Here is a 26,086-nt window from a genome sequence, read left to right on the forward strand (position 1 = left end):
AGTTGGCGACCTCCAAAATCAAGGGGTCCCTTATTTTGTGCTTGCTTTTCCAGACCAGGTCGCTTATTTCTTTAGTGAAACTTGGCAACACTGGTGATGTACTGTGCCAAGACTGATTTACATAACTGAATATGTGAGTATATGTTACACGGCATGGAGAATTTTATATCACAATGCTGTATGTTTGGGGCAGCACTACATGTTTGTGATGGAAGACGAGAGATTAGTAGAAAGGGTGGATTGAGTGTTGAGGGAAACCTGTTGTGGTGTTCAAAAGTTTGGGCTTAGTAAAAAAAAATAATGGTTTCCACTAAAATATTAAGCAGCACAAGTGGTTTCAATATTGATAATAATAAAGAAATGTTTCTTGAGGACCAAATCAGAATATTGGAATGATTTTTGAGGAATCATGTGACAGTGAAGACTTCTGGAGTAATGGCTTCTGAAAATTCAGCTTTGCCTTCACAATAAATTACATTTTAATATACAGTACAGTCCAAAAGTTTGGAACCACTAAGATTTGTAATGTTTTTAAAAAGTTTCGTCTGCTCACCAAGGCTACATTTATTTAATTACAGTAATACAGTAAAAACAGTAATATTGTGAAATATTATTACAATTTAAAATAGCAGCAAATCAGCATATTAGAATGATTTCTGAAGGATCATGTGACACTGAAGACTGGAGTAATGATGCTGAAAATTCAGCTTTGCATCACAGGAATAAATTACTTTGTGAAATATATTCAAATAGAAAACAGTTATTTTAAATTGTAGTAATATTTCACAATATTACTGTTTTTTTTACTGTATTTTTAATTAAATAAATGTAGCCTTGGTGAGCAGACGAAACTTCTTTTAAAAACATTAAAAATCTTAGTGGTTCCAAACTTTTGGACTGTACTGTATATTAAAATTTAAAACAATAATTTTAAATTAATATTTCACAATGTTGCTGTTTTTACTGTATTTTTGATCAAATAAATGCAGTATTGGTAAGTGTAAGAGTAGGGATGGGTACCGAAACCCGGTATTAAATTGACCCCGGGGCTAAATTTTGAAAGACCGGTGTATCGATAAGCTCTGACGTTAACGGTTCTGCTATCGGTACTGGATAAATTATGAAGAAAATACACGTGCATTTATTATTGCTATATAGACATTATCTTGCAGATTAAATCTATCCAGAGTCGCCAGCTGTTTCTATATGCAATAATATTAGGACATTTGTCTATGATGCATTTTTGCTTTCGCAAGACGAGAGATCGCGCTCACGCAGAGGAGCTACAGCGCGCGCAGCCGCTCACATGAAAGCCTGTTTAATGGTGACGATGGAGGAGAGAACTAAACAACTAAACGTCTGCTTACACTTTAGGCCTGTGCTTTGATATTAAGCTAGTTTTATTTTTGATTTCGATTTTGGCTTCTAAGGATCATAAAGAACATATCAGAGGTAAAACTATTAAAAACTAGCCGCGTTTCGTCTACCACCCCTTTATTCTATTCACAGCTGCGCGCGTTCGTTCCTCCCTAAACTCAAACTTAACATCAGAATCGGCACAATCGGTGCTTGTTGTAAAATGCAGTCTTTACTGTTGCTAAACTGCAGTAAAGGTTTGATCATTATTATCAACGTTTAAAACGTCGAAGAACAATAATCCGCGCAAGAGACGCTGTTCCTCAGGCTGAATTGCGGCGCGCACTTCAAAACGGATCGCAAATAGACAAACAAATTACACGTTGAGCTTCAGGTGCACGTCCAAACGATCAAATACACACAAAAATGTGTTAAAATGACCGGATTGGAGCGTGTTTAGCTACTTAAATGCCGTTTATATCGTAAGTGTACATGAACAGCTGGGAGAAAATCTGATGTGTGTTAATAGATCTATTTTCTTAAAGTGACAGCAGTCATGACGATTGTGCCATCAGTGTTAATCAAACAACAAAATGCAAAGAGAAAACCACTCACAGCACTTCTTCTGAATATAGTTAGCTTTAATAAGATTTAATATATTAATTTATACTGTGAAAACCATTCAGTGTTATTTTACATTTGGTTACTTTACTTGGATTTCTTTTATAGGCTAGGCCTATTACTTACATGAACACAAGAACAAATGAAAGTACTTTATTTCATTTGTGTCTTTGTTTTATTGTATTTGTCAGTTTGTCTCTTTGTTCATGTTCTTACTGTATCTTATATAAAACACCAAAAATGCCAGACACTATATAATATAAAGCAAAGTTAATTCAGCTCTTTATATATATATATATATATATATATATATATATATATATATATATATATATATATATATATATATATATATATATATATATATAATATATATATATAACAAAAAGTACCGATAAGAATACCGTTAAAGTACCGGATCGATAAGCAGTATCGGTAAGAGTAGTAATACCGTTAAAACCTTAACGATACCCATCCCTATGTAAGAGACAAACAACTGAAAAAACAAACAAACAAAGCAAGCAAAAACAATTACCTAGACATAACTCCAAACTTCTGAATGGCAGTGTACCTCAAAAAATGGACCATCCTGTTATGTAACATTTATAACGTAATATAGCTTGGTCACTGAGATGCCAGGATCTACTTAGAGTTATATTCATTTCTGTGTCCTTTTTGCTCAACCAGGTCAGGTTAAACAGATCCCTGCGGTGATCTCCAGTCCAGATGCTCTGGTTTCCTTTGAGTCAGTGAGTAATGTACCCAGCCAGGGCATTGATTCTGCCAGGAGGAGCATTATGTGCAGCCATTCAGAATTTATTTTTCAGCTCTTACAACTGTAGCTGAAATGACCAGTCAGATTGACACACTGAAATTCTTTATTAGCTCCTCTTTGAATATAGTGTTTTATTTAAAATAGCAGGTTTTATATATATATTAAGCAAATTTCCTACCGTTGAAGGTCACTTCACAAACAAATAATGAATAAACAAACTTTTATTTTATTTTACGCTTTGAGCTGTTTTTTTTTTTTTTGTCATACCATGAGTATTGCTTTTTTTTTTTAAAATAAACATTAGCTGAAAGCTATTTTATTACAGCCATTATACTAAAACATAACTATAGACCAGTGGTCGGCAATAGGCGGCCCACGGGCCAAAACTGTCCCGCCAGCAATAATATCTGGCCCGCGCCCGTAGCCATGTTATTTTGATAGCGGCTGGTTCTGAAATAGATCTTCGTCTTGTGGTGCCGTCTAATATGATCACCGTGTCTACGCCAGACTCAACTTTTTTCGTGTTCCGCAACAGCTAAAAGCTGTCTACACTGACAAACAGGCAAACAATTAAAAAAAAATCTGTTTAGTGCGTGGGGATGCCAATGAATATTTCTAAGTTTAAAAGTAGGCTACGTCAAATAATTATTTCAATAAGTTAGGCTCCATTGTGTAACAAGCAAATTAAAATGATACACATTTATTATTCACAATACGGAAAGAGGAAATAAAACATAGTTCGTTAAGAGCATGACTCAAACATGCCATTAATGGGCTTATTCAAGTTGGTGAATGAAGATACTTGCCAGGTCACTACTCCACTTTATTAATTTATCCAGTGTAAATTCTGGACACAAATGTGGCTTACTGTTAATGACTGTCCTATTACAGGATTTAACACAGAGTAGCAGCTCAATACCAGTTACAGAAGACACTGTAACTATCTGTTACAGGCAATTCTAGTTGCATTTTTTATTAATTAATTCAAATTATCCTTTGACTATGTTCTTGCCCGCCATCTAGTGGTGAAAATTGTTTTGGCCCGATGCCAAACTTTAATTGCCGACCTCTGCTATAGACCAAAAAAAAAAAAAAAAAACAAATGAATACAAATGACACAACAAAATAACTAAAACTTTAAAGCTGCAGTCCATAACTTTTTTTTTTTTTTTTTTTTTGGTTAAAAATGATCCAAAAACAATTGTTGAGCAAGTACATAACCAGCCAGTGTTCAAAACTATCTGCTTACCTTAGCCTGATTCACAACTGTAACACAGTGTCTACACTGGATGCAAGCGGTGTAAAGCGTCAAAAGACAATAGAACCCATTGTAATTAGTGATGCTGTCTACACTGGATGCAGCGCGATGCAATGTGACACATCATATTCCTGACAGTAAACTGATTCCCGTTCTATTTCTGACGTAGTCCAAGTGCTTTGCAATGGTCATTTTGTCGCATTCAGTGTTGATAGCTTTTAGCTGTTGCGGTGTGGCGTGATGCGACAATGGTCGCATCTGATGTAGGCACAGTGTAGGCTTGTAGTAATGTTTTTCAATTTGGGTGGTACTGGTAGGTTTCCCAGAGAAATTCCCTGAGTTTGCCTTTGCGTCATTACATCACATCTATATAAAATAAAGGAGTCCTGCACGAGACACTGTAGGTGGTGGATCATTTGACGACTCTTTTACAACAGCTGTAATAATTAAGTTTGTCATTTTGTTGGTGGATTGTAATCAAGAACTGTAAAGGCGACCATCATCATTGACAACTGGTGAGTCATCGGTAGTAAAAAGACTAGTTTAAAATGGATGCACAGGTAGACAGGTAAGATATTTTAATGGTTTATTGGGTAGATAATATACACTTAAAGGTGCTAAAGAGGATCTTTTCGTCGACTGAGAAACCAAAGACTGTTAGTGAGTTTTTGAAATGAGCACATGCGTAAGAACAACCCACCTCCTTCACAGCTCATTTAGAGGGAACGCCTCCCAAAACTGATGCACGAGTATTGGAACACGAGTGTTTACCACCGGCATTCGCTGTGTCGTGTTAGTGGATTCATTATGTCGGACTCACCGCAGGTAACTCATAATCTGCAGTTGTTACTCCTGTCTCCTGACAAAAACATTGCATGCGGCGCCTGTAGAGTGTGGAAAGTTACTGGAGCGCGCAGCAGCGAATGTCTCTCACAAGGAACGTCATGGCAGTGATTGACAAGCCAGAGGGCCAATCCGCGCACGTCTTTCACAAGGAACGTAATGGCAGTGATTGACAAGCCAGAGGGCCAGTCGTTTACGCGATGATCGCGTAAACGATTGGCTGATGTTTTTAAGGCCCTACCTCGTGCACAGATGATGTATATTAATATTATTCCTTTCAGTGCACCTAATAAATAGTCTTTTATCAGTTAGTAAAGACAGTTTCAAGTAATATTGCAAAAATGTATAAAACAAAACATCCTCTTTACCACCTTTAATACACAGTCATGCATTGTTGATGTTGCTAACATTAACAATTTGAGAACAAAGTATAATAATAATAATTTGCATGGTTTGACGTCATGAGCTAACTTTGCGATCCTTAGATTTAATCACCAGATTTATTGTTGAAATTGTTTTTTTCAATTTTCAGTTGGTCAGAACAATGCAAACTATGGGTGACCACCTGGCTATTGATCTGTTGCAGGACAGTAGATGTGATTTTGTGGGACAATGCGGGACACGTGTGAGACAGATAAATTTACTACTATTATGCAATGCAAATATTGATTTACATTCGATGGCAAATTTGACATGTATGCGCCGAGTAATATTTATGCCAGTGGGTGCCCCCACTATAATGTTGCACTGCTGGCAACATTAAATAATGGAGAGAAGACTTTTCTAGATTGATGAATGCACATGCAGGAGGACAAAGTTCGAGCACGCACGTGTAATTTGTAAGCGAGAGAGGGCGCGTGTCCAGTTTTGTGCGAGAAGGGAATCTGCTTGTGAGTGGAGAGCTTCCTGCCCGCGCATTTGATGCGCTCTCGCTTTACAATAATGCACTCTTGATATTTGTCATTACAAAAACACCATAGAAACCACTTTTAAACTAACTATTAACGTGAGAAGAAAGTTGTCTAAAAGTTGATATCATTTTTTTATTGGTTAAAATGAATGGAGAATATCTCGTATTTTTCTGTAAGTTCTTGACCATTTCCATGAGTGCCGCTCGAGAAATATTTGCCATCAGGGTGGATAATTGCATGCTTTAAATCATCAATTTGGGCAGCTTTGAGCAGCTCTTGAGGTTCTTATCCAGTATGTGAGATGAAATCTTTGCTGGTGTAGCTGTGAAAAAAGATAATACAGAAATGCGGGACACTACTTGGGTCTTGCGAGACGCGGGACAAAGCTCCCAATTTCAGGACTGTTTCAGGACGGGTGGTCACCCTAATGTAAACATGTTACTTGTTCAGATGACATTTTCTGTTGAAACGTATTATTATTGTTGTACTTTCAAGACTCCTCCAAACATTTAGATCCATCCTCGCTGAGGAGCCGTGCCGATACACAACCCACGTAAAATGATAATTCCTCAATGAACTGCAATTGCAGGTTTCAAACAGAGATGGCGACAAAGGCAAAATTTACGGACTGTAGCTTTAACTAAAATTAAAATGAAAACTGAAAATATAAAATCTCATTTAAAATATTAACAAAGCTGTAATAGTATCTCAGTCATAATAAAATAACATTGGTGCAGTGGATGTTAAATCAGGCTCATTATAAAGGTCTTTAAAACAAGTGGTTCAGACAACAAACCTACTAGTCAATTATAAAAATGTGTAGATATGCACATCCATTTTTAGAATGTTCCATGCTTAGACAAATCCAAATCCCTCAACTGCCTGTCTTGTCAGTGTCTGTCTTGTGATTTATTCTGAGTTATTGCGGCTGTACTGTGAGCAGCTCCATGGCCTCCCAGTGTCACGTCATAGCTGGGTGTGTTTCCCTGGGTCTGGCCCAACGTGGTGTTTTTTCAGCTCTGCAACTTGTTGTTGCGGGTGGAAAGGAACCATTCATCATCGTTTTGATATGCCTTTAAGTGTTTGATGTTTTATTGAAGATGAGGGATTTGTTAATAACAAGGAAGGTTCATATATTTACTGGCCCAAAGTAAGCAGATTTTGTATATTACTGTGAGATTCAGAGAACATTTAATAAAACGACTGTTCAAATCAAGCATGTACTTTAATGACAGTCAGAAATCTAGTTTCCAGGACAAACTGTTTTTCAGGAGGTGTGATGAAATGTCATTTCCTCTTCATCAGGACATGTTAAACAGCTTGCTGCTATGGGAAGTGTAAAAATATGAGTGATTTAATATGTAGAGGAATGATCTTTATTAGTAAAAACAACATTTCAGAGCATCCGTGTTTTATAACTGGGCTCAATGGTGAGGATTTTTTTTTTCTATTTGCCCAGTGTTACAGTGCCCCCCCCCCACCCATTTTGTACTTGCTAATAATTTCTTTGGTACATATTTTGCCTGACGCATACATACTTCAAAATTAAATAAATAAATGAATAAATAAATAATTCACAACAGTAATGATCAGTACATCACATAAAATTTTACAAAAGTAAAAAAAGTTTACATTTGGAAGGCAGAGTGTAAGATGTATTTTGATAATTCAGCACTGCCCTGAAACTCTCACACTGGCCCTCGGCCATTAGGCCGTCCTGTGTTGAGGGACACATAATGTTTTAAGAAATTCTTGTGGTCTGCCTAAAAACCTAACACCGTGTCCAAACCAGATGCAATGCGATAAGATTCCAGCGATGAGCAATTTGACTGTCCACTAGACGCGACAATGAGAAGCGATTAAAATCAATCAAAAACCACAGCCAATCAGAAGAGAGTGTGGGCGGGCTCTCTTGGCAAGAGCACAGCAGACACAATGAAATGGGCAAGTACATAGTAATATTCATAAATATTACACCATTTAAACATTATTTAAAGTACATACGGAGTGACTGAACCAATCTTTGTCATAGAATACACTTGTTTGTTCGCACTGAGTTGACAGTTTGAACGTTCTTGTGCCCATTTTATTTATTTTCAAGATCTGAGGTGAATTAGCCAGTGTTGTTTTCATTACAGCTAAAAAGCTGGGAACACAGAATGATAGTTAAACTCAGATTAGATGCTTTTAACATTAAATAAAGCGCATAAACAGTACTCCATTGCCATACGTTGTGTTGCTGTTCCTGCCACGACGTCGCGGAGAAATAGAAACCGTTTCTAAAACAGAATATTTGTGTGTCGCCGTCGCGGCTGGTTAGGACAAGAACTCTGATTAACATGGAAAAGATACCTTTTATTGTCGCGTCACGTCTGGTTAGGACACGGTGTAAGTGTGAGAGAATAGAAATATGTAGTGCTGCATTTTGACAGTTTTATTCACTTTTATTTATTCTTCCCATAAGGAGATGCATTTGGGACACCAGCTTTCTAATTCTTTTTTTCCATACAGTTTGAGGTCATCTCCACACCACATTATAAGGGAATACAGTACTTATTTTAGTCAACTGAAGCAGCTCTATTTTAAGGAGTTTCCTGTGTCAGTTTCCCCTGGATTTGTAAACTATGATTATAGGCCCATTACATTGTGGCCTCAGTGAAACCAGAAATGATGTTCAGCTGCATTTAACAGCTTTTTAGAATTTTAATGTTTTATATAGTCTCATCAGTATGTCAAGGATAATGTAGTCATTCAGCTCTTGTGTCACCTTAAAGGTGCCATCGAATGTTTTTTTTACAAGATGTAATATAAGTCTAAGGTGTCCCCTGAATGTGTCTGTGAAGTTGCAGCTCAAAATACCTCATAGATTTTTTTTAATTAATTGTTTTAACTGCCTATTTTGAGGCATAATTAGAAATGCACCGATTCAGGCTGCGGCCCCTTTAATTGCTCGCGCTCTCCGCCCCCTCCCGAGCTCTCGACTCTATCACTGCATAAACAAAGTTTACACAGCTAATATAACCCTCAAAATGGATCTTTACAAAGTGTTCATCATGCAGCATGTCTAATCGCGTTAGTATTTATTTAGATGTTTACATTTGATTCTGAATGAGTTTGATGGTGCTCCGTGGCTAAAGCTGACATTACACACTGTTGGAGAGATTTATAAAGAATGAAGTTGTGTTTATGAATTATACAGACTCCAAGTGTTTAATAATGAAAATAACGACAGTCTTGTCTCTGTGAATACAGTAAGAAACGATGGTAACTTTAACCACATTTAACAGTGTATTAGCAACATGCTAACGAAACATTTAGAAAGACAATTTACAAATATCACTAAAAATATCATGTTATCATGGATCATGTCAGTTATTATCGCTCCATCTGCCATTTTTTTTACTGTTGTCCTTGCTTGCTTACCTAGTCTGATGATTCAGCTGTGCACAGATCCAGACGTTAATACTGGCTGCCCTTGTGTAATGCCGTACATATTAATGATCCCGACTGTTACGTAACAATCAGTGTTATGTTGAGATTCGCCTGTTCTTCTGAGGTCTTTTAAACAAATGAGATTTATATAAGAAGGAGGAAACAATGGAGTTTGAGACTCACTGTATATCATTTCCATGTACTGAACTCTTGTTATTCAACTATGCCGAGGTAAATTCAATTTTCAATTCGATGGCACCTTTAAAGTGGTTTATTTTGCAATAATGACCAGCTGACTAAATAATTCTGCTTAATACACTGGTACTACATAAATAAACAAATAAATAAATACATTTAAACATGACAAGTGTTGGGGTAATGCATTACAAGTAACGTGCGTTACGTAATCAGATTACTTTTTGATGTAACGAGTACAGTAACACATTACTTTATAAATTGACACATTACTTTTCTTAAAAAAAAGTAACTGAAATATTAATGCATGTTACTTTTCAGTTTAATTAATTATGCAGAATAATATTAAACAGGCGTTATCTCTCTCTTATGAAATTTCTCCTAATTTTTATTAGGAGAAATTCAAAGAAGTTCAAATGAGTAGTGCTGTTTAGTTCTGCTTTTGGAGCGTTCACATTATATCGAACATTTATTGAACTCTTGTTATCGTTTTATTGAAGAAAATTATATTCCAATAATTGTTGTTTTATCGCCCAGCCCTTATTGTAATACAGAACCTGTGTGGTGAAACAATATAAAACTTGCAAAGCTAAGAAATCAGCTGCATGGGTCAATTAGATAATTTAGTGGCTGTACGTTTGGAGCAGATGAGGTCGTCCTTGCAGCACGCGTTTCATTCTGATTTCTTTCAATGTCAAACTCTGTGTTTGAAGTGAGTGTGCTTGCAGAACGGTGAGGTGTCTCTGCCTGCTGAGAGCTCATAGCTGTGGGCTGAACTGATGGAGTGGTGTCAGTGTGATTTTTGCTCTGTGTGGGCGGCAGGAAGGACTGGAGGTGATATGAAGGAGTCATGCGTCAGCTTGAGCTCTCATAGGTCACCACCTGCAAACCATGCAATCCCTTCATGTTTATAGACAGAGAAACAGTGTAGTTTAAGAGGTAAAGGATGGATGAAGGTATTGATATTGGAAATGTATTAAATTTGGATTTAATAATTGGAAACTTTTGAGAAGTTCATAAGAATGTTCCTAATTCTTATAAATACTTTTCTTAAGAAAATCGTATTTTTTATTTGGAAGAAAATGACAGGCTATGGTTTTATCTGATTGTATGGCGGTTCTTACCGACAATTCAAATCAACTCCTCCAATTCAAAGGCTGTCTTTTGCGCGCGCCCTGCAGATTACTGTAATAATCATACGTGTGCACTCTGTTTTTGAATGACTTGACAGGAGTTCAGCACTTGTGTTTTTTTTTTTTTTTTTTTTTTTTTTTTTTTAATGCAACATATATTTTAGATTAAAGTTATTTTTAAAGAGTTTGTCTCAATATCGGAGTTGTCTGTTGCATTCATTTGTGATTGTCTATTTGACTAGTTTTTGAAGAGTTGGTACTGAATTTTGCAAGAAGTCACATCACGCATAATCATGACAGATCATTGTTTACATTGTCGATCATTGCTGTCAATATATTTGTGCACGTTCCTAGTAGTAGGAATAAATATATATTATTTGTAGCCAGTGTTTGTTGTAATGTTTAATGACCACAATTAATTTGAAACAACCCAATTAATTATTGGGGATTTATGACAAGTTGCAGGTTATCCTAAGTTATGTACAAGAAGATTCTTATCAGCAGTCTTAAGTATTTTTGGGAAAAATAAAATATTCTTTTTTTTTTCTTATTCAGCTTGAAGGTACCTTATTCAAGTCTTTCATGATGTGAGAACACACAAATCCCATGTTTTTTGTTTTGTTTTTTTTCTGTGGTGAGTTATACTCTCATCCTTGAGTCTCAAAGTAATTTAACACTGCCCTCTACTGTATATAGTAGAACCAGGAAATAGTTTTTGGTGGGAGAAAAAAAACACAGAATGTGTTCTGGTCAAGTTTATAGTAAAGGTGAACAAAATCTGAATTTTTCTGATTGTTCTGAACACTGTTGCTCTGAATTCAAGAATGTCAGTACACAGTATGTGTTGCTGCATGAACTTTCTTTGTGAATGGAAGTAGCACCACACTACTTTTCAGTTTCCGGGTAATTCACACCATTCCAAACATTGTGTCTAAACAAATCTACACCTGTGTGGATTAGATGGGAATATTGACAGGGTTAAAGGGATAGTTCACCCCAAAATGAAAATTCTGTCATTAATTACTCACCCTCATGTCGTTCCAAGCCTGTAAGACTATTGTTCATCTTTGCAACACAAATGAAGATCTTTTTGATGAAATCTGAGAGCTTTCTGTCCATCCATAGACAGCTACACAACTGACACTTTACTGCTTCAAAAAGTTCATAAAGAGATCATAAAATTAATCCATATGAATTGAGTGGTTTAGTCCAAATTTTCTGAAGGGACTTGATCGCTTTTTATGATGAACCGATTTAATTTAGGCTTTTATTCACATGTAAACATTGATTAGTGAACATGAACAGAAGCTCAACCGAAACTGCTTGATGTGCTAGAACAAACCTCTTGAGGAAGCTCAAATGTGCTGTGTAACATATGAGAATGAACCTCCCTGGTTCTCACACGTAAAGCAAACATGCTTCAGCTTGTTATCCCATGATTTACTCACCCTTAAGCCATCCTAGGTGTATTTGACTATCTTTTTTCAGATTAAATCCTGGCTAGTGAATGGGGGGCCAGATTTTGAAGCAAAAAAAAAGTGCATTCATACATCGTAAAAGTACTCCACACGACTCCAGGGGGTTAATAAAGGCCTTCTGAAGCGAAGCGATGGGTTTTTGTAAAAAAAAAAAAAAAATAAAAAAATAAAAAAAAAATTTTAAAATGTGGAAGCGCAGAGGATAGAGCAAAACAAAACACCGGTCACGAATTAGAAGTCTAAAACGAGAAATTTTAAAGAGAAACATCAGAGGAATTCAAAAAAAGAGAAGAGGAGCTTGAGTTTATTGCCCAGCCCTATTTGTTTAAATCGTGGGAGTCGTCTAAGCTTACGATACTCCTACATCCTGCGTCATACATTGCGTCACGGGTCACTCTTGTGGCCCAAGTCGCAGTATGCGTATGTTTGTCTTCCGGAGGCTAGTTATTTTAGATTAGTAAGTTTTAAATATGGATATTTTTCTTACAAAAACCCAGTGCTTTGCTTCAGAAGGCCTTTATATTTTTAAATATAGGTCCGATTGTATTTCTGAAAGAAGAAAGTCATGTACACCTTGGATGGCTAGAGGGTGAGTAAATCTTGGGGTAATTTTAATTTTTGGGTGAACTATCCCTTTAAGGCTGTTGTTGTTGCTTTTTGCCCGTGTTGGCTTCACACACTATTGAATCTTGAATTTCACAATATTCATTCATTCATTCATTATTTTCTCTAATATTTTTGTGAAGAGGCATTTGTAGAATCTACGAAGCTTTCATAAAGTATGGCACAGGTTAACTAGCATTTAACCAGATTCATTGCATTTCTAGGTAAGAAACAAGTTGTCTATAATCAAATGATTCGGTGCTTCGCATTTTGACCACAGAGGGGAGTTCCTCATCTTCTTCCAGAAGTGAAACTGAAGCTCTCTGTGTATTGTAGAAAAGAAAGATGCCTTTATATCAGTGATACCTCCAGAGCTGTCGCCATAGGTTACCAGGGGTATCCCAGAGAGCTCCCACGTGGCTGTGAAGGAGCAACAGTTCGTCTATGTGAGGCAGTGTGACAGATTGCAAAGAGAACCACGGCAGATTGGGGAGGGCGGGACCGTCCGTGTGGAAGAGTCAGTCATGCAGACAGGGCCTCAACATACTCTATACCTTGCTGTGGGCTGGAAATCAAAGAAGAGAGAGAATGAGAAGCCAAATACTTGCTGAACTGAATAATCTAGTTTTTGTCATGAAAGACAGACCACTACTTCCACTACATCCATGTTCTGAAAAATGCTCAATTTTAAGTGCTGTACCCCGGTGATGTTTCCAGTTAGATGACCGTAAATGAACCTGTGAGGTATTTCTCCTGCAAGGTATTGTAGTGTTAACAGGCTTAAGTGCGGCTCAATAATTCTAAGAAGCCTGACAAACTGTCAATCTTAATGATTTCCTGCTGAGAACTCGTCCCTGCAGCCAGTGTCAAATGCCACAGTGCTAGTGTCATCAGAGTAACTATTTTTAACAGCTGTATAGATTCATTCGGGGGGTATTGAATACAGATGTGCCTTGTAAACTTTTTTTTTTCAACAAGGTTTGGGAACAGGATGTCTTTCTGTCCTTGTAAGTTCATTTAAATGTGCTGTTTTGAAGAGTTGGTTTCTTCACATCTAGCTGCTTGCTGAGCTGCAGTCTTTTTTTGAATGTAGTTAACAGATGGTCTACCCTTGAGGTTAATAATGAGACTGTTGAATTGGTACAAATGTTCTTCATGGTCCATTTTTTTTTTTTTTTAATAATTTCTGCTGTTACATTTTTCCCAAGACATCTTACAAATGCAAAGTGTTATAATATTTTACATAATTCTTTTCTGTTTTATGAACTAATTATGAACCAATGTTATTTTAGTATCACTGAGTTACTATTTTTAATTAAAATTTTGAATTAGTTTATTTTTGTTTTGTTTTTATTTTAAGGTTTAGTAATTGTTTTTTTCATTATTTTTATTTATTTGTTTAAATGTCTATAGTTGTTTGTTTTTATTTTAGTTTATTTTAGTACATCATGTAAAACTAAATAAATAAGACTTTGCTTTGTCAAGTTGAAAAAACATTTATTTCAAGTAAGTTTAAGATTTTAGTTAACTAACCCTGTAATGAACAATTTAATGTAAATTTTCATTTATATTTTCTTTTTAAAAAAAACATAATTGGTGTCTAATAATAATACATTAATATTCATTCATACAACTTGAAATGTTAAAGTATTACTAAATGCATGTAATGCTATTAATCTACATTAATAAATGCTGATAAATGATTGATAATTTCAATGATTTTGTATTAAAGTCTAATATATTATTCAATAATCTTACATTCAGAGACTTATTGTAAAGTATTACCAGAATTTGTGTATCCACTTTTTGTCCAAATAGTTGTCTATTCATGTTTTTTGAGTTTTTGGTGGTGTTTGAGCGACCCACCGTTGTTTAAGATGGTGTGTAAACTTTAAAAAAAATGAGTCTTGAGACCCTGAGTTCTGTTCCGTTACATCTAGGTGTTTTGAATGTAAAAGGCATCTTATGTAAATGATAGAGGTGTTCGATTCCAGGTTTTCTGGAGTCTACCTAAATTACAGAGGGAAAAGTCACAAAAAACATCCGTGGTCGAATATTATGTCAGAATTAAATAAATGAGAAAGAAGGTATTCTTTAATGAATTGATCATGGTCTTAAAAGGTGCTTGGACAGGGTTAAAGATACCTAAAATTAATAAAATGCATACAAAAATACATACAATAATGTACACTTATTGATGCGTTTAATCTTGCCGTGAGTTTTTTATTTTATTTTAGTTTTTATTTTAGTTTTTATGATTTATAGTTAAATGATTATGAACACAAGGTTAACCATGGAAAATTCTACTATATTTATAGCATTAATATAACATCAATTAAACCTAAAGCTTGCATGGTGGAATGTATAAACTAAAGTCACTATGACTGTTGTCTATTTCTAAAGTAAGCTACATGTAGGATAAATGTATGTGACAAAGTTTCTGCGATATCTGACACGGTGTAATATGTCAGTGTCTGAATTCACTCCTTGCTTATATAGTGCACTCAACTGCCATGCACTATATAGGGATTAGCGAATCAGTAAACAAGTGAGCGATTTCGGACACGGCAACAGAGTCGACAACGAGAATGGGGCTATTCAGAGTTGAGGAATCGACTCTTTTGGTGTCGACTCCCCATAACTAGTAAATGGCCTGTAAGAAATTTGTCAGATCGGTCAGGTGAACTCAACACCAGCCTAATTATACACAGCCTCCATGAGACTGATTAATCGACTAGTCGTTCCGGCAACTCGCTGACTAATTGATTTTGAAAATATGTAATTTTGCACATCCCTACTGTGTCTTAAATATTTACATGCTCCTGATGTCCAGCTTAATGTTATATAAATTATGTATGAGTACTGTTGAATTAAATCTCTCCGTCTTCTGTTTCATTAATGTCAAAGCTGAAACATAATTGGATTGTTTCAGACCTGTTTCATCACTTCAGCTCCTCCAGACATTCCTTGTCAGGATATGATGGAGAAGATAAATGGCCCCTCTCACCTGGATCCCTTACCAAAGAAAAGTGTCTCACTGAGTATTAAATAGAAATATTACAATATTCATGTACCATGGTATTTAGATGGTATGTTGTTTGAGTGCATTTCTGTTCCTCTTCAGCATGAACTGTGCTTGTTCTGTCTGACGCTAACATCTGACCACTGTGTGTCATCATAACCCTTAAGTCCAGTGAGTGCAGATACTCCATATTTCATAGCTCATTGGGGTCCCACTTTATATTAAGTGGCCTTAACTACTATGTACTTACATCAAAAAATAAGTATAATGTACTTATTGGGTTCATATTGAATTGCAAAACACTTTTGCTGCTATTGAGGTGGGATATGGGTAAGGTTAGGGAAAGCTTTGGTGGTATGGGTAGGTTTAAGGGTAGGGGTAAGGGTTAAGGGACGGGTCAATAGTGTAATTACAAATGTAATTACATAAATTAATTACAGATGTAATTACATGCAGGTGTTTTTCAAATATAAGTACAATGTAAAAACATGTATGTACACAATAAGTGCATTGTATCAAATGATTAATTTAAATGTAAGTACATAGTAGTTAAGGCCACTTAATATAAAGTGGGTCCCTCATTGGAAGGTTCACACAAAAACATAAATACCATGTGTAATTTGCTACTGTATCCACACCTACAAACTAATCCAAACCAAAATAAATACATGATTAAGAATTAGCTCCTACTGTAATTAAACTTAATCCTACTAAACGTAATCTAATGTCCGCCATATTCAGCTAAAACGGTGTCCATGTTGCATTGACACTTTATTCCTATACTGTAAAGAATGAAGTTGTAAATAAACAAATATGATTGGAATGTTTTACAATTTTAATCTTTCTCCTTTAAAATTTCATATTTAATTCAGTGTGTTACATGCCATTTATGTGTCAAAATAGTTTGAAAGTAAATCCTATTTAAATAAATAAATAAATATATAATTATAAAAAAATGTCACCTTCAGATAATCTGAATTTTCTGAGCTATGGGACCATATAGCATATGGTATATTACCATATCTGTCGTAACCTTGATAACTTTTGTAGTTATTAACTTTTCCCACCATGTCATCACATAGGCTTTTCTCTTCATGGCATCCAGGTAAAAGACAAATTTCAGCAGAAATGAATGTTGAAACAAAGACTCACCTGGCCAATGAGAGACGAGTTTCTCTGCTTCATGGACGTGGTTCTCTGCACACACCGTTTCAGTCTTAACTGGTATCTGATTCTTTGATGGTATCATGGGAATTCAGCAGTCTGCCATCTAGATATTCTCTGAGAGCTTCTGCAAAGCAGTCGAATGATTAGCATCAGCCTGCGTACACAATTAGGGGAGAAGTCCTCATTGTTCTCACAGAAACTGCTGAGCACACAGCAATACACAAACTTTTGCTTGAAGAAATGCTTCAACACCAGCCAAGTTTATGGATCTACGTACACATCGTCCTTTTCTCCTTGAAACTCTCAGCGGGAGGGATTGATTTAGAAGTTAGTAATAAGCCTCAGCTTTGGATGAATAATTTTTTCTGGATCGGAACTCCTCCAAAAGTCATTGTATATATCACTGATGTCATTCTGCCAGATTAAATCACTTTGTTGAAGATAGGATTGGATGATGGATGGTGTTCTGTTCTTAATGCATTAAAACACAGAAATATTTTTTACCAGAGAACCTATGGCTCTCTTATGATGTTTTGACCTTTTACTATGTGGTCTTTTATTATTATCATTCATCATAGCAATATTTAATCTACTTTAGCTACATTTTAATGATTACGCACACATATAATGATTAGAATAATATGACTTTGAATATGAGTGGCAGAATTCTGCAAACACATTAATGCATATCCTCTTTAGTTCTCAGTAGTAGTAGTATTTACTACTACTACTACTACTACTACTACTACTACTACTACTACTACTACTTTGAATAAGTAGCATTTTGCTGTATAATGAAGAGAGGTTGATTTTGCTGATTTTCCCTCAGTAACTAAATGAAGCTGCCATGTCCTGCAATGGATGCAGATTTTGTTTATAATAGTGAGGTTATATGCGTGTGTGTTTGTGCTGTAGTAGTCTGGGATCTGCATGCCTCTCTGCACTCTGATGATGTAACTGTTCAAATGATGTAGTGTGGCAGGGGGGCAGGAGGGAGGAGGGGCAGAGGAGAAACTATCACATTTCGATTTATTACAGGCTGCTATACATAATTTCATAATTTACTTAAATGTCATCTGAACTACCAAAATTGAGCTTTAATGGTCTCTATAAAACTATTGGCCATTCTTTTTTTTTTTTCTTTTTTTTTTTTTTTAAAGACCAGAAAAAAAAAAAAAAAATCCAAGCAACGTCCATGGAATTCTGTTTAGTGGTTTGATGATAACTTTGATGTACATTATCAGCCAAAAAGATAAAGTTCACTTCATATTTACAGGTTGGTCTTCACAATTAATCAAAATAAAAACCAAAATCCAAATATGGCTTAGTGCGCTTTATCCAATCCCAAAAACTGATATTAGTTGAATAAATATATGCGCTGTGTGTTTCACTATGTTCTTTGACATGCGAGCAGCTCATGATCCAATGGTTTCAGAGCGTTTTGGTTCCAAGAAAAGTAATGCATCTTCTCTGAGTTCGGGTTGCTTATAATATGCATTTTGGAACGCAACATGCACCAACCATCTTCCCAAACTGTTAAACTGGCTATTGTCAACAAAAGAGTAGATTTAAGGGCTCCCTGCAGTTTTCTGCCAAAATAAAAAATTGTAAATAATTTTTTTTTTTTTTATTATTTTTCTTAAATACTCTTCTCTTTTTTTTTTTATTATTTTATTTAATATTTTTATTTAATAATAATATTATTATTATTATTATTATTATTATTATTATTATTATTATTATTATTATTAAGTCACACTCTTTACACTCACTCATTTACCAAGCGCCTCAGTAGTTCTTTGGTCATGACTCATATTTGACATACATATTTCTTCTAACTACTTTTACCTCGGTGGGAAAATTAGCATTCAAAATTCATCTAGGATGCCTGAAGGTTTTTTTTTTTGTATTATATCTCCAGAACACAGCATAGTGATGTATATGTGTAATATTACTCATATTAGGCTTCAGACAAGAAAATATAAAAAATATTTTCTTAATTCACAAGAAAATTTAGGACCCTGCTCTCACTGTTAGAACTTTGTTTTACTCAAGAAAACAATTGGTTCAAGTTATTTATCCAACATTGGATAGCATGAAGTATCCTTGTGTATGATAAACAACTGTCATCTGTTTCAAATCTTTGGGTTTTTAATTGACGTATTTCTCTTTGAGATCAGATTTCATAACTGCACATGAGAGGTCATACTAGCTGCCGTTTGATTCAGTATCTTTCCTTCTCTGTTGTCCTTGTGATTGTAAATTTGTTGAGAAAGCATTATATGTTCCCCCCTTTTCACCTCCAAATGATACGGATCATTTTGATTCCCCTTTCTCCCGGTCTGCATACTGCAACCTTCGGCTCAAAAACTCAGTTTCTCTCTAGTGAACTGTGTAATAAGCTCAATGCTATTGCTCGCCCCTCCCCCTCCAGTCTGCTTACCTCTCCTCTCTCTCTCGCGCCGCTCGGTGTGTCTTGTTTGGATAGTTGAGTGGGAGACCGTCCGAACCTGCTCCTCTTTCCTCCGAGTAATGGCAGCAGTTCCTCTGCAGTAGGTGGAAGCGCAGCAGCGCTGATGGGTCGCGGAGAGTCCCTCGCGTTGTGACACGAGACCCCGCGCACTCCGCTGCCCTCTAACCCTCCTCCTGCTCCTCCTCCCACCGCAACACCCCCTGGTCACGGTAGGCAGCATGGCTCCTCCAGAGCTCTCTCAAGTACAGCTTTCTTCAGGAGCGCTTTAATCTGTCAGGCTGATTGAGTTGAGTCAAGTCAAACGAAGCGATAGGACGGAAGAGCAGTGGACTCAACTGACAAGGGCTCACTGGATGAAGGCATCACGTCGCTGCTTCTACGGACCGAGCCGAGAGATGAGGGTGCACGTCAAGAGCAGGCAGCGGGCAGAGCTCGTGGAAGCAATTGGCCGGCACCTCAATCGCTGATGGATTGAAGTGTCCAGGCACAGAATGTCTCCCAGCATCAAAAACTTGGATTGCTTTTCGCCAATGTTGTGCCACTGTAAAGTAGCATGCACCAACAGCACCATCTCACTTATGTTTGGATGCAAGGTAGGGGATTGTTTTGAAAGATTTATCCGAAAGATGCATGAGCGACAGTTGCTTAAACTTAGTTGCTTAAATGGTCCCTGGACTCTGAGCTGCTAATTGTCTTCTCACACTGAGGATAATTTTGTTGATGACACCTTTAGTGGGTTAAGATCTGAACATATGCTCCAGGTTACACCCTCATGGCAATGGTCCATTCCTTTGCATGTGACCCTAATATTTGTTTGTGATTAGGCTGGAAGTCTCACAGAGTCTCCATTTGTCTGGTTTTAGTCTGACAAAATGAAATGCTCAATGAGACCACCGATGATGCCAGGTTAAAGAACCGAAGGCAAGCAGGATCTCAACCCAATACTCTTCAAATTTCAGACTGTACCTAGCTTGCATGTGTGTTCCATCCTGCCTTTAATTTCACCACTGTGGTGCACAAACCACATGCGCCTGGGAAAGATATCCTGAGGGACTTCTGGGCTTCTGTTTGCTGAAACAAACTGATTTCAGCTTGAAGCCAAATGAAGGCAGCCAAATCGAAATGTTCATTCCTGATCAAGAGTAAAGCTCAGGCCCAGCATTCCTTTTGGTCCATTTTCTGCTCGTCTAGTTCGAAGCAGGATAGCAAGTTCTTTTAGTTATGTAACCACTTGGTCCTCTGGGTATCTTAGCCTGCGTCCCAATTATATCTACTATGTGCGAATGGGTTGTGGGGAAGAAGCTTGTGTTTTTCATTATTTCACGACTGAATGGTTAGTCTTCGTTGTCTAACTCTACCAAGCATTGCAACTTGCACAGAGCGTAGAGGATTACTGCTTGTCACTTTGCACCTACACAGATTGATCAGTCCTAAAAAGCTTCCTGTCATTATAGCTGAACCTTCTTTTCTTTTAAGCATGAGATCAGAGGGTTTGGGGAAGCCCTTGTTAACTTCTAATGACAGTCAATCCCCGGCAAGCACAGAGATGACCCCTTGCCATTTGTGCGTAGCAGAAACACAGCAATGAATGTTTCATGGCTGTTTTAAATTGTTTATATGTTGATGTATGATTATTGTTTAATTTTGATCAAAAACCTGTCGAGATAAAGATGCACTGCTAAGCCAAAGAATCTTTCAAAATGCCTCATTGGCTGCATGTTTTATTTATAGGTATTGCATCTTGCTGCCATTTTATAGTGTATTGCACAATAATGAATAAGTAAAACTACAAAAGCTTACAGTGAACGCAAAGCATTTCGAGATTTAACAGTAACGCCTTTATAATAAGACTCAATGCATTCAGTATCATGAACTAAAAATGAATAACCCTTACAGCTGTTAATTTCTACATTACTCCAGTAAACAGTGTCACATGATCCTTCAGAAATCATTCTAATATGCTGATTTGATGCTCAAGAGACAATTCTTATCAACATTGAAAACAGTAATATTTTTGTGGAAACCTAATACATTTTTTCAGGATTCTTTTGTTAATAAAGTTCAAAAGATCATTATTTATTTGAGAGTTTTTTTCCGTAAAAATAATTTTTGATAAATGTCTTGCACCCTTGCTGAATAAAATGATAATTTTTTTTTTGAACAGTACTGTATAACCAAATCTATTGCTCATTAATGTAGCTGTAGAATCAAAATCATTGACAAAATTGCAAGAGTAAATTGGTTTAGTGACAAAAAAGAAACTGTTCAAGGATATAGTTATACACCAAAATCCCTGATAGGAATTAGCCTAATATAGATGATTGAGTTGAGCTATTGACATCTGTTTTGAAAATAGCATTAGCTTCTTGGTATGTGGTGGGTTAATATAGTGCTGAGGAGATAAAAATTAGAGTTTATTAGGTTTGTGGGAAGGGGGCTGAAGATTGTTTAAATAATACAGCACCTCTATCCATGCTGTCACCCAGCTCTATAGATGCTTGACTAAAGTCAGCAATGAAGCCTTTTGGGTACACAAGATTCCACACTGATAATTAAAGCTCACATGCATCCTGTTTCAGATGCTTCTTTCCTTTGCCTGCACTCTGTGCATTTGTCGGATGAAGTTCCTAAGCTAAGCTTTGCTCTGCGTAGCATTGATTTAATCCTGCTGGGATGTGCTTGCCACACAGAAAGTGTGTCTTCGATATGCTTCAATTTTTCATGTGTGACGTTAAAGTTTATAAGTTTAGGGATTTTGTTATCAGGTTACTGTGAATATGTGCATCACCCGTTGATTTGGTTATTTCAGTGCAGACCTTTCAGTTTCTGGCTGACATTTTGTTCTAGGATGTATGAGGTTGTATATCTTTTGAAATGGCATATTACAGCACAGATTGTTTTGTGAACCTACATAAATGAAGTTTCTGAACTGCCTGAAACCTACGTAGGTTAGTAATAAATTTGCAGAATGCTCTTAACTGGCTGCCCATGAACATCTACTTTGACCCTCCCTCAAAAACTATAGTTGTAGCTCAGGCCTGGAAGAGTTTGGTTTTGTCTTATCAACAAGAAGATGCTGTTTAATGTGCTATGAAAGCAAATCCACTTTGCATGCACTTCCAAAGGATGAGGACTCAACTAGGGCTTGAATTGATAATTTGAAACCATCGTTACTGCTCACATCCCTGTGTACAAGTGCTGAGGAAGCCTTCTGAGCTTAAATTCAGATATGGTATGAGCGATTTGTTTCCAACACGCTCTGTAAGCGGTTGACCAATCACAACAGACTATGTCATCTGACCAATCAGGGGAGAGTAGTCTCTCAGAAAGGAGGGGTTTAGTGTTTAGACACTGAGAAAACAGGTGATGCTGCAATGTATACAATGAGAAAATGTAAGTGTTTTTTGACCCTGGATGCATGTAAACCTATTGGTTGAGAGCTGTAAAACTAAACTGATTGAATGACTTTCTCAGTGATATTGCAAAGACCAATTTTTCTGTTGAAATAGAGTATAAATAAGGTCTAATCCCTTTAAGTTGATGATGCTTTCTCTAAAATCCCATGGAAAGCCTAGCAGGCTAGCCAGGTGATTGTGTGATTGATTGGAGTCTTTCTGAAATTTCTTTGGTTTTCAATGTTCCAGCATTTGGAGTGTGATCAATCAAATGTAGCCCATCTCTCATTCAGTCATTGTTTCCCTCTTTATAAGCTTTGGAGCAGCTACAGGTCATCAGAGATACTTGTGTGTTCATTCCTGTGCTTGTTGGCAGCTATAGCGGTTGGTTGACCTGATGTGAAGGTCAGCAAATGGATGTCTCATGTCATACCAGTTCCTTCTCTCTCAAGAATGTTAATTCTAAAAGAAGCATGATTGCTATGCTGCGGACAGCTTGTTTTCTCCTGGCCTGCAGAGCTGTTTATTAGGCTTTAGTGTCATCCCCATTCCTTTCACTTTCCCCACCTGCCGTTTTTGTTATCAAACGCTAATGTGTCCTTAAATAGAAACCGCTGTGACGATTCAAATGGCAAATGGTATGAAATTATGCTTTTCTTCACAACTGAGCTGATCTTAAAGGCGATCACTTACTAATAAACTGAATTGTACATGTGTGACTATGACCAAGTAATGAAACCTATGATGGAATAACAGAAAATTACAGAAAATAAATAACAGAAAATTAAGTATATTAAGTATAATATAATATAATATAATATAATATAATATAATATAATATAATATAATATAATATAACACAATTATATTATATTATATGATATATGCATTTTATATATTGCAACCTGTCATTCCTGATTTGTGTCACATTATGCATGTTATTGCTGAATCTTTACTGGTTAACACATTTCTAACATCACATGGTATATACAGACACATAGTTCTGCCTTAAAGGTGCCCTAGAACTTTTTTTTAAAATATGTAATATAAGTCTAAGGTGTCCCCTGAATGTGTCTGTGAAGTTTCAGCTCAAAATACCCCATAGATTTTTTTTAATTCATTTTTTTAACTGCCTATTTTGGAGCATCATTATAAATGAGCCGATTCAGGGCTACTGGCCCTTTAATTGCTCGTGCTCTCCGCCCACGGAGCTCGCGCTTGCCTTGAACAACATAAAAAAAGGTCAAACAGCTAATATAACCCTCAAAATGGATCTTTACAAAGTGTTCGTCATGCAGCATGTCTAATCGCGTAAGTACAGTGTTTATTTGAATGTTTACATTTGATTCTGAATGAGTTTGATAGTGCTCCGTGGCTAACGGCTAACATTACACACTGTTGGAGAGATTTATAGGGAATGAAGTTGTGTTTATGAATTATACAGGCTGCAAGTGTTTAGAAATGAAAATAGCAACGGCTCTTTTCTCTGTGAATACAGTAATAAACGATGGTAACTTTAACCACATTTAACAGTACATTAGCAACATGTTAACGAAACATGTAGAAAGACAATTTACAAATATCACTAAAAATATCATGTTATCATGAATCATGTCAGTTATTATTGCTCCATCTTTCGTTTGCCATTTTTCGCTGTTGTTATTGCTTGCTTACCTAGTCTGTTGATTCGGCTGTGCACATCCAGACGTTAATACTGGCTGCCCTTGTCTAATGCCTTTCATAATGTTGGGAACATGGGCTGGCATATACAAATATTGGGGCGTACACCCCGACTGTTACGTAACAGTCGGTGTTATGTTGAGATTCGCCTGTTCTTCGGAGGTCTTTTAAACAAATGAGATTTATATAAGGAGGAGGAAACAATGGAGTTTGAGACTCACTGTATGTCATTTCCATGTACTGAACTCTTGTTATTTAACTATGCCAAGGTAAATTCAATTTTTGAATCAAGGGCACCTTTAAAATGATTTGACTTATAAGCAGAAAGATGTTAATGCCTATCTAAAATTGAAATCGCTGCAATTTAGCTCAACTATTTACTGTACAAAGTGCAGTCTGATGTTTTATTCTGAAGATCTGCATTGGGCAGTGGGATCCTTTTACATATTGACTTATATAACTGAGCACTTTACATTTAGTCAGTTAACCGTGAAGCTCCTTTTGTGACCAGCAGTTCCACATGCTCTCACATGAGCATCATTCATTAGCAATTCATTACGTAAGGCATGTTAGAATTGATCACCCTCTACGTCTTTGTTGATAAGCTATTAGAGAAGCAGAGGGAATCCTACTGAAGTGTGTAAATTGTCTTACAATGCGGTTGCCCCGAGTACATATGATGTAACAAGGGCATGTATGAGGGGGAAAAAGGGAAGGAAGGATGCGAAGGAAGACCAGGGAGACAACAAGCTCTGCTTTTGTATGGAATACTTCATAGTCCAATCACTCTAGATTTTAAGCATGCAAAATTACCCTACAACAAATATGAGTGCAAGGATATGATGTTACGCTCCAGGGTGTCTGTTTTGAATAAATCAGTGGTTCTCACACAAGTAACAAGTAACAGTTGCTGCGTCCCAATTAGCCTACTTATACTGTGCCGTAAAAGTACTGTTTTTGTGAAGAACAAGTACATGCTTTTGGATGTGTAGCAGAAAAATTGGCAAGTTTTGAGACATACTAGTTCATCATAATTGCGTCTTCAACGGGTTGCTCTGTCACTTTATGTGCATCCTGTCATCGTTTAAACTGCCCTGTCAATCATATCACAATTAAAATCCCACACATTCAATTTAATTTTGGAGAGAAATGTAGTAGCATGTCGATCTGCCAGTTGTGGGCTCTTAATGTGAAGAACTTTCCTCATATATTTGGATAATGATGCATTTAAAAGTTAATGACCAAACGTATCTTTATAAAATGTGGATAACTTTGAATAAATATCTTTTCGTCTGGTTAGAAAGTTAATTGGACTCTTTCAGAGCAGGTTCTGAAAAACCTTGCATGCATCATAGATGTCATTTAGAAAGGATTACAGTGCATTTGCTGTCCAATTCAAACACATTAATGCTAAATCTTTTTGGGAGTAAGAGGTAATATAGCCAATTTTCAGACCTCTTCTGCTGTCTAGAAGCATTTTAGCCTACATTATTGATAGGCTATCATGCTCGAAAAACTGAGTGCTGAATCCAGCGTTTCTGGTTTTTCGGAAAAATTGGCTTTGAGGTGAAATAGGATATTATCTTGCTTTTTATGTTGATTGCCTTTTTGTTTTTTTTGTTTTTTTGTTTTTTTGCGCAAATTTTAAAATAGCACTATGGAACGCACTCTGATCAGCTTTGTTAATTCTTGAGGATAGTCAACACTCATTCCCATCCTAAAGAAAGAATGTGAGTGATGCATT

At 36.4% G+C, this 26,086-nt stretch overlaps 1 protein-coding gene and 1 long non-coding RNA gene across 21 annotated transcripts in view; one reads left to right on the forward strand and one right to left on the reverse strand.

The window, feature by feature from the left end:
* Positions 1 to 26,086, forward strand: part of dlg1a (discs large MAGUK scaffold protein 1a) — a 144,193-nt gene that overhangs the window by 18,585 nt on the left and 99,522 nt on the right. For 2 of the 19 annotated variants that reach the window (XM_048199800.1, XM_048199805.1), the window contains exon 1: positions 19,702 to 19,860. The exons of the other annotated variants lie outside the window; for them this stretch is intronic. In XM_048199800.1, coding sequence (XP_048055757.1) covers positions 19,759 to 19,860 — 102 coding nt within the window. In that variant the 5' untranslated portion in view covers positions 19,702 to 19,758. Of the gene's footprint in view, positions 1 to 19,701; positions 19,861 to 26,086 lie in introns of those variants that run through there. 19 annotated transcript variants of the gene reach the window in all.
* On the reverse strand, positions 13,000 to 19,372 carry LOC125273949. 2 transcript variants are annotated; one of them, XR_007186159.1, is made up of 3 exons: positions 19,238 to 19,372; positions 16,780 to 16,948; positions 13,000 to 13,170 (listed from the first exon to the last, which is right to left on the reverse strand). It is a non-coding gene; the product is annotated as an uncharacterized LOC125273949 (long non-coding RNA). The 2 variants fall into 2 exon arrangements; XR_007186160.1 differs by having other exon boundaries at positions 16,780 to 16,918; positions 19,238 to 19,370.

Source organism: Megalobrama amblycephala, linkage group LG8 (assembly GCF_018812025.1).
Source record: "Megalobrama amblycephala isolate DHTTF-2021 linkage group LG8, ASM1881202v1, whole genome shotgun sequence".
In the NCBI taxonomy this organism is placed as follows: domain Eukaryota; kingdom Metazoa; phylum Chordata; class Actinopteri; order Cypriniformes; family Xenocyprididae; genus Megalobrama; species Megalobrama amblycephala.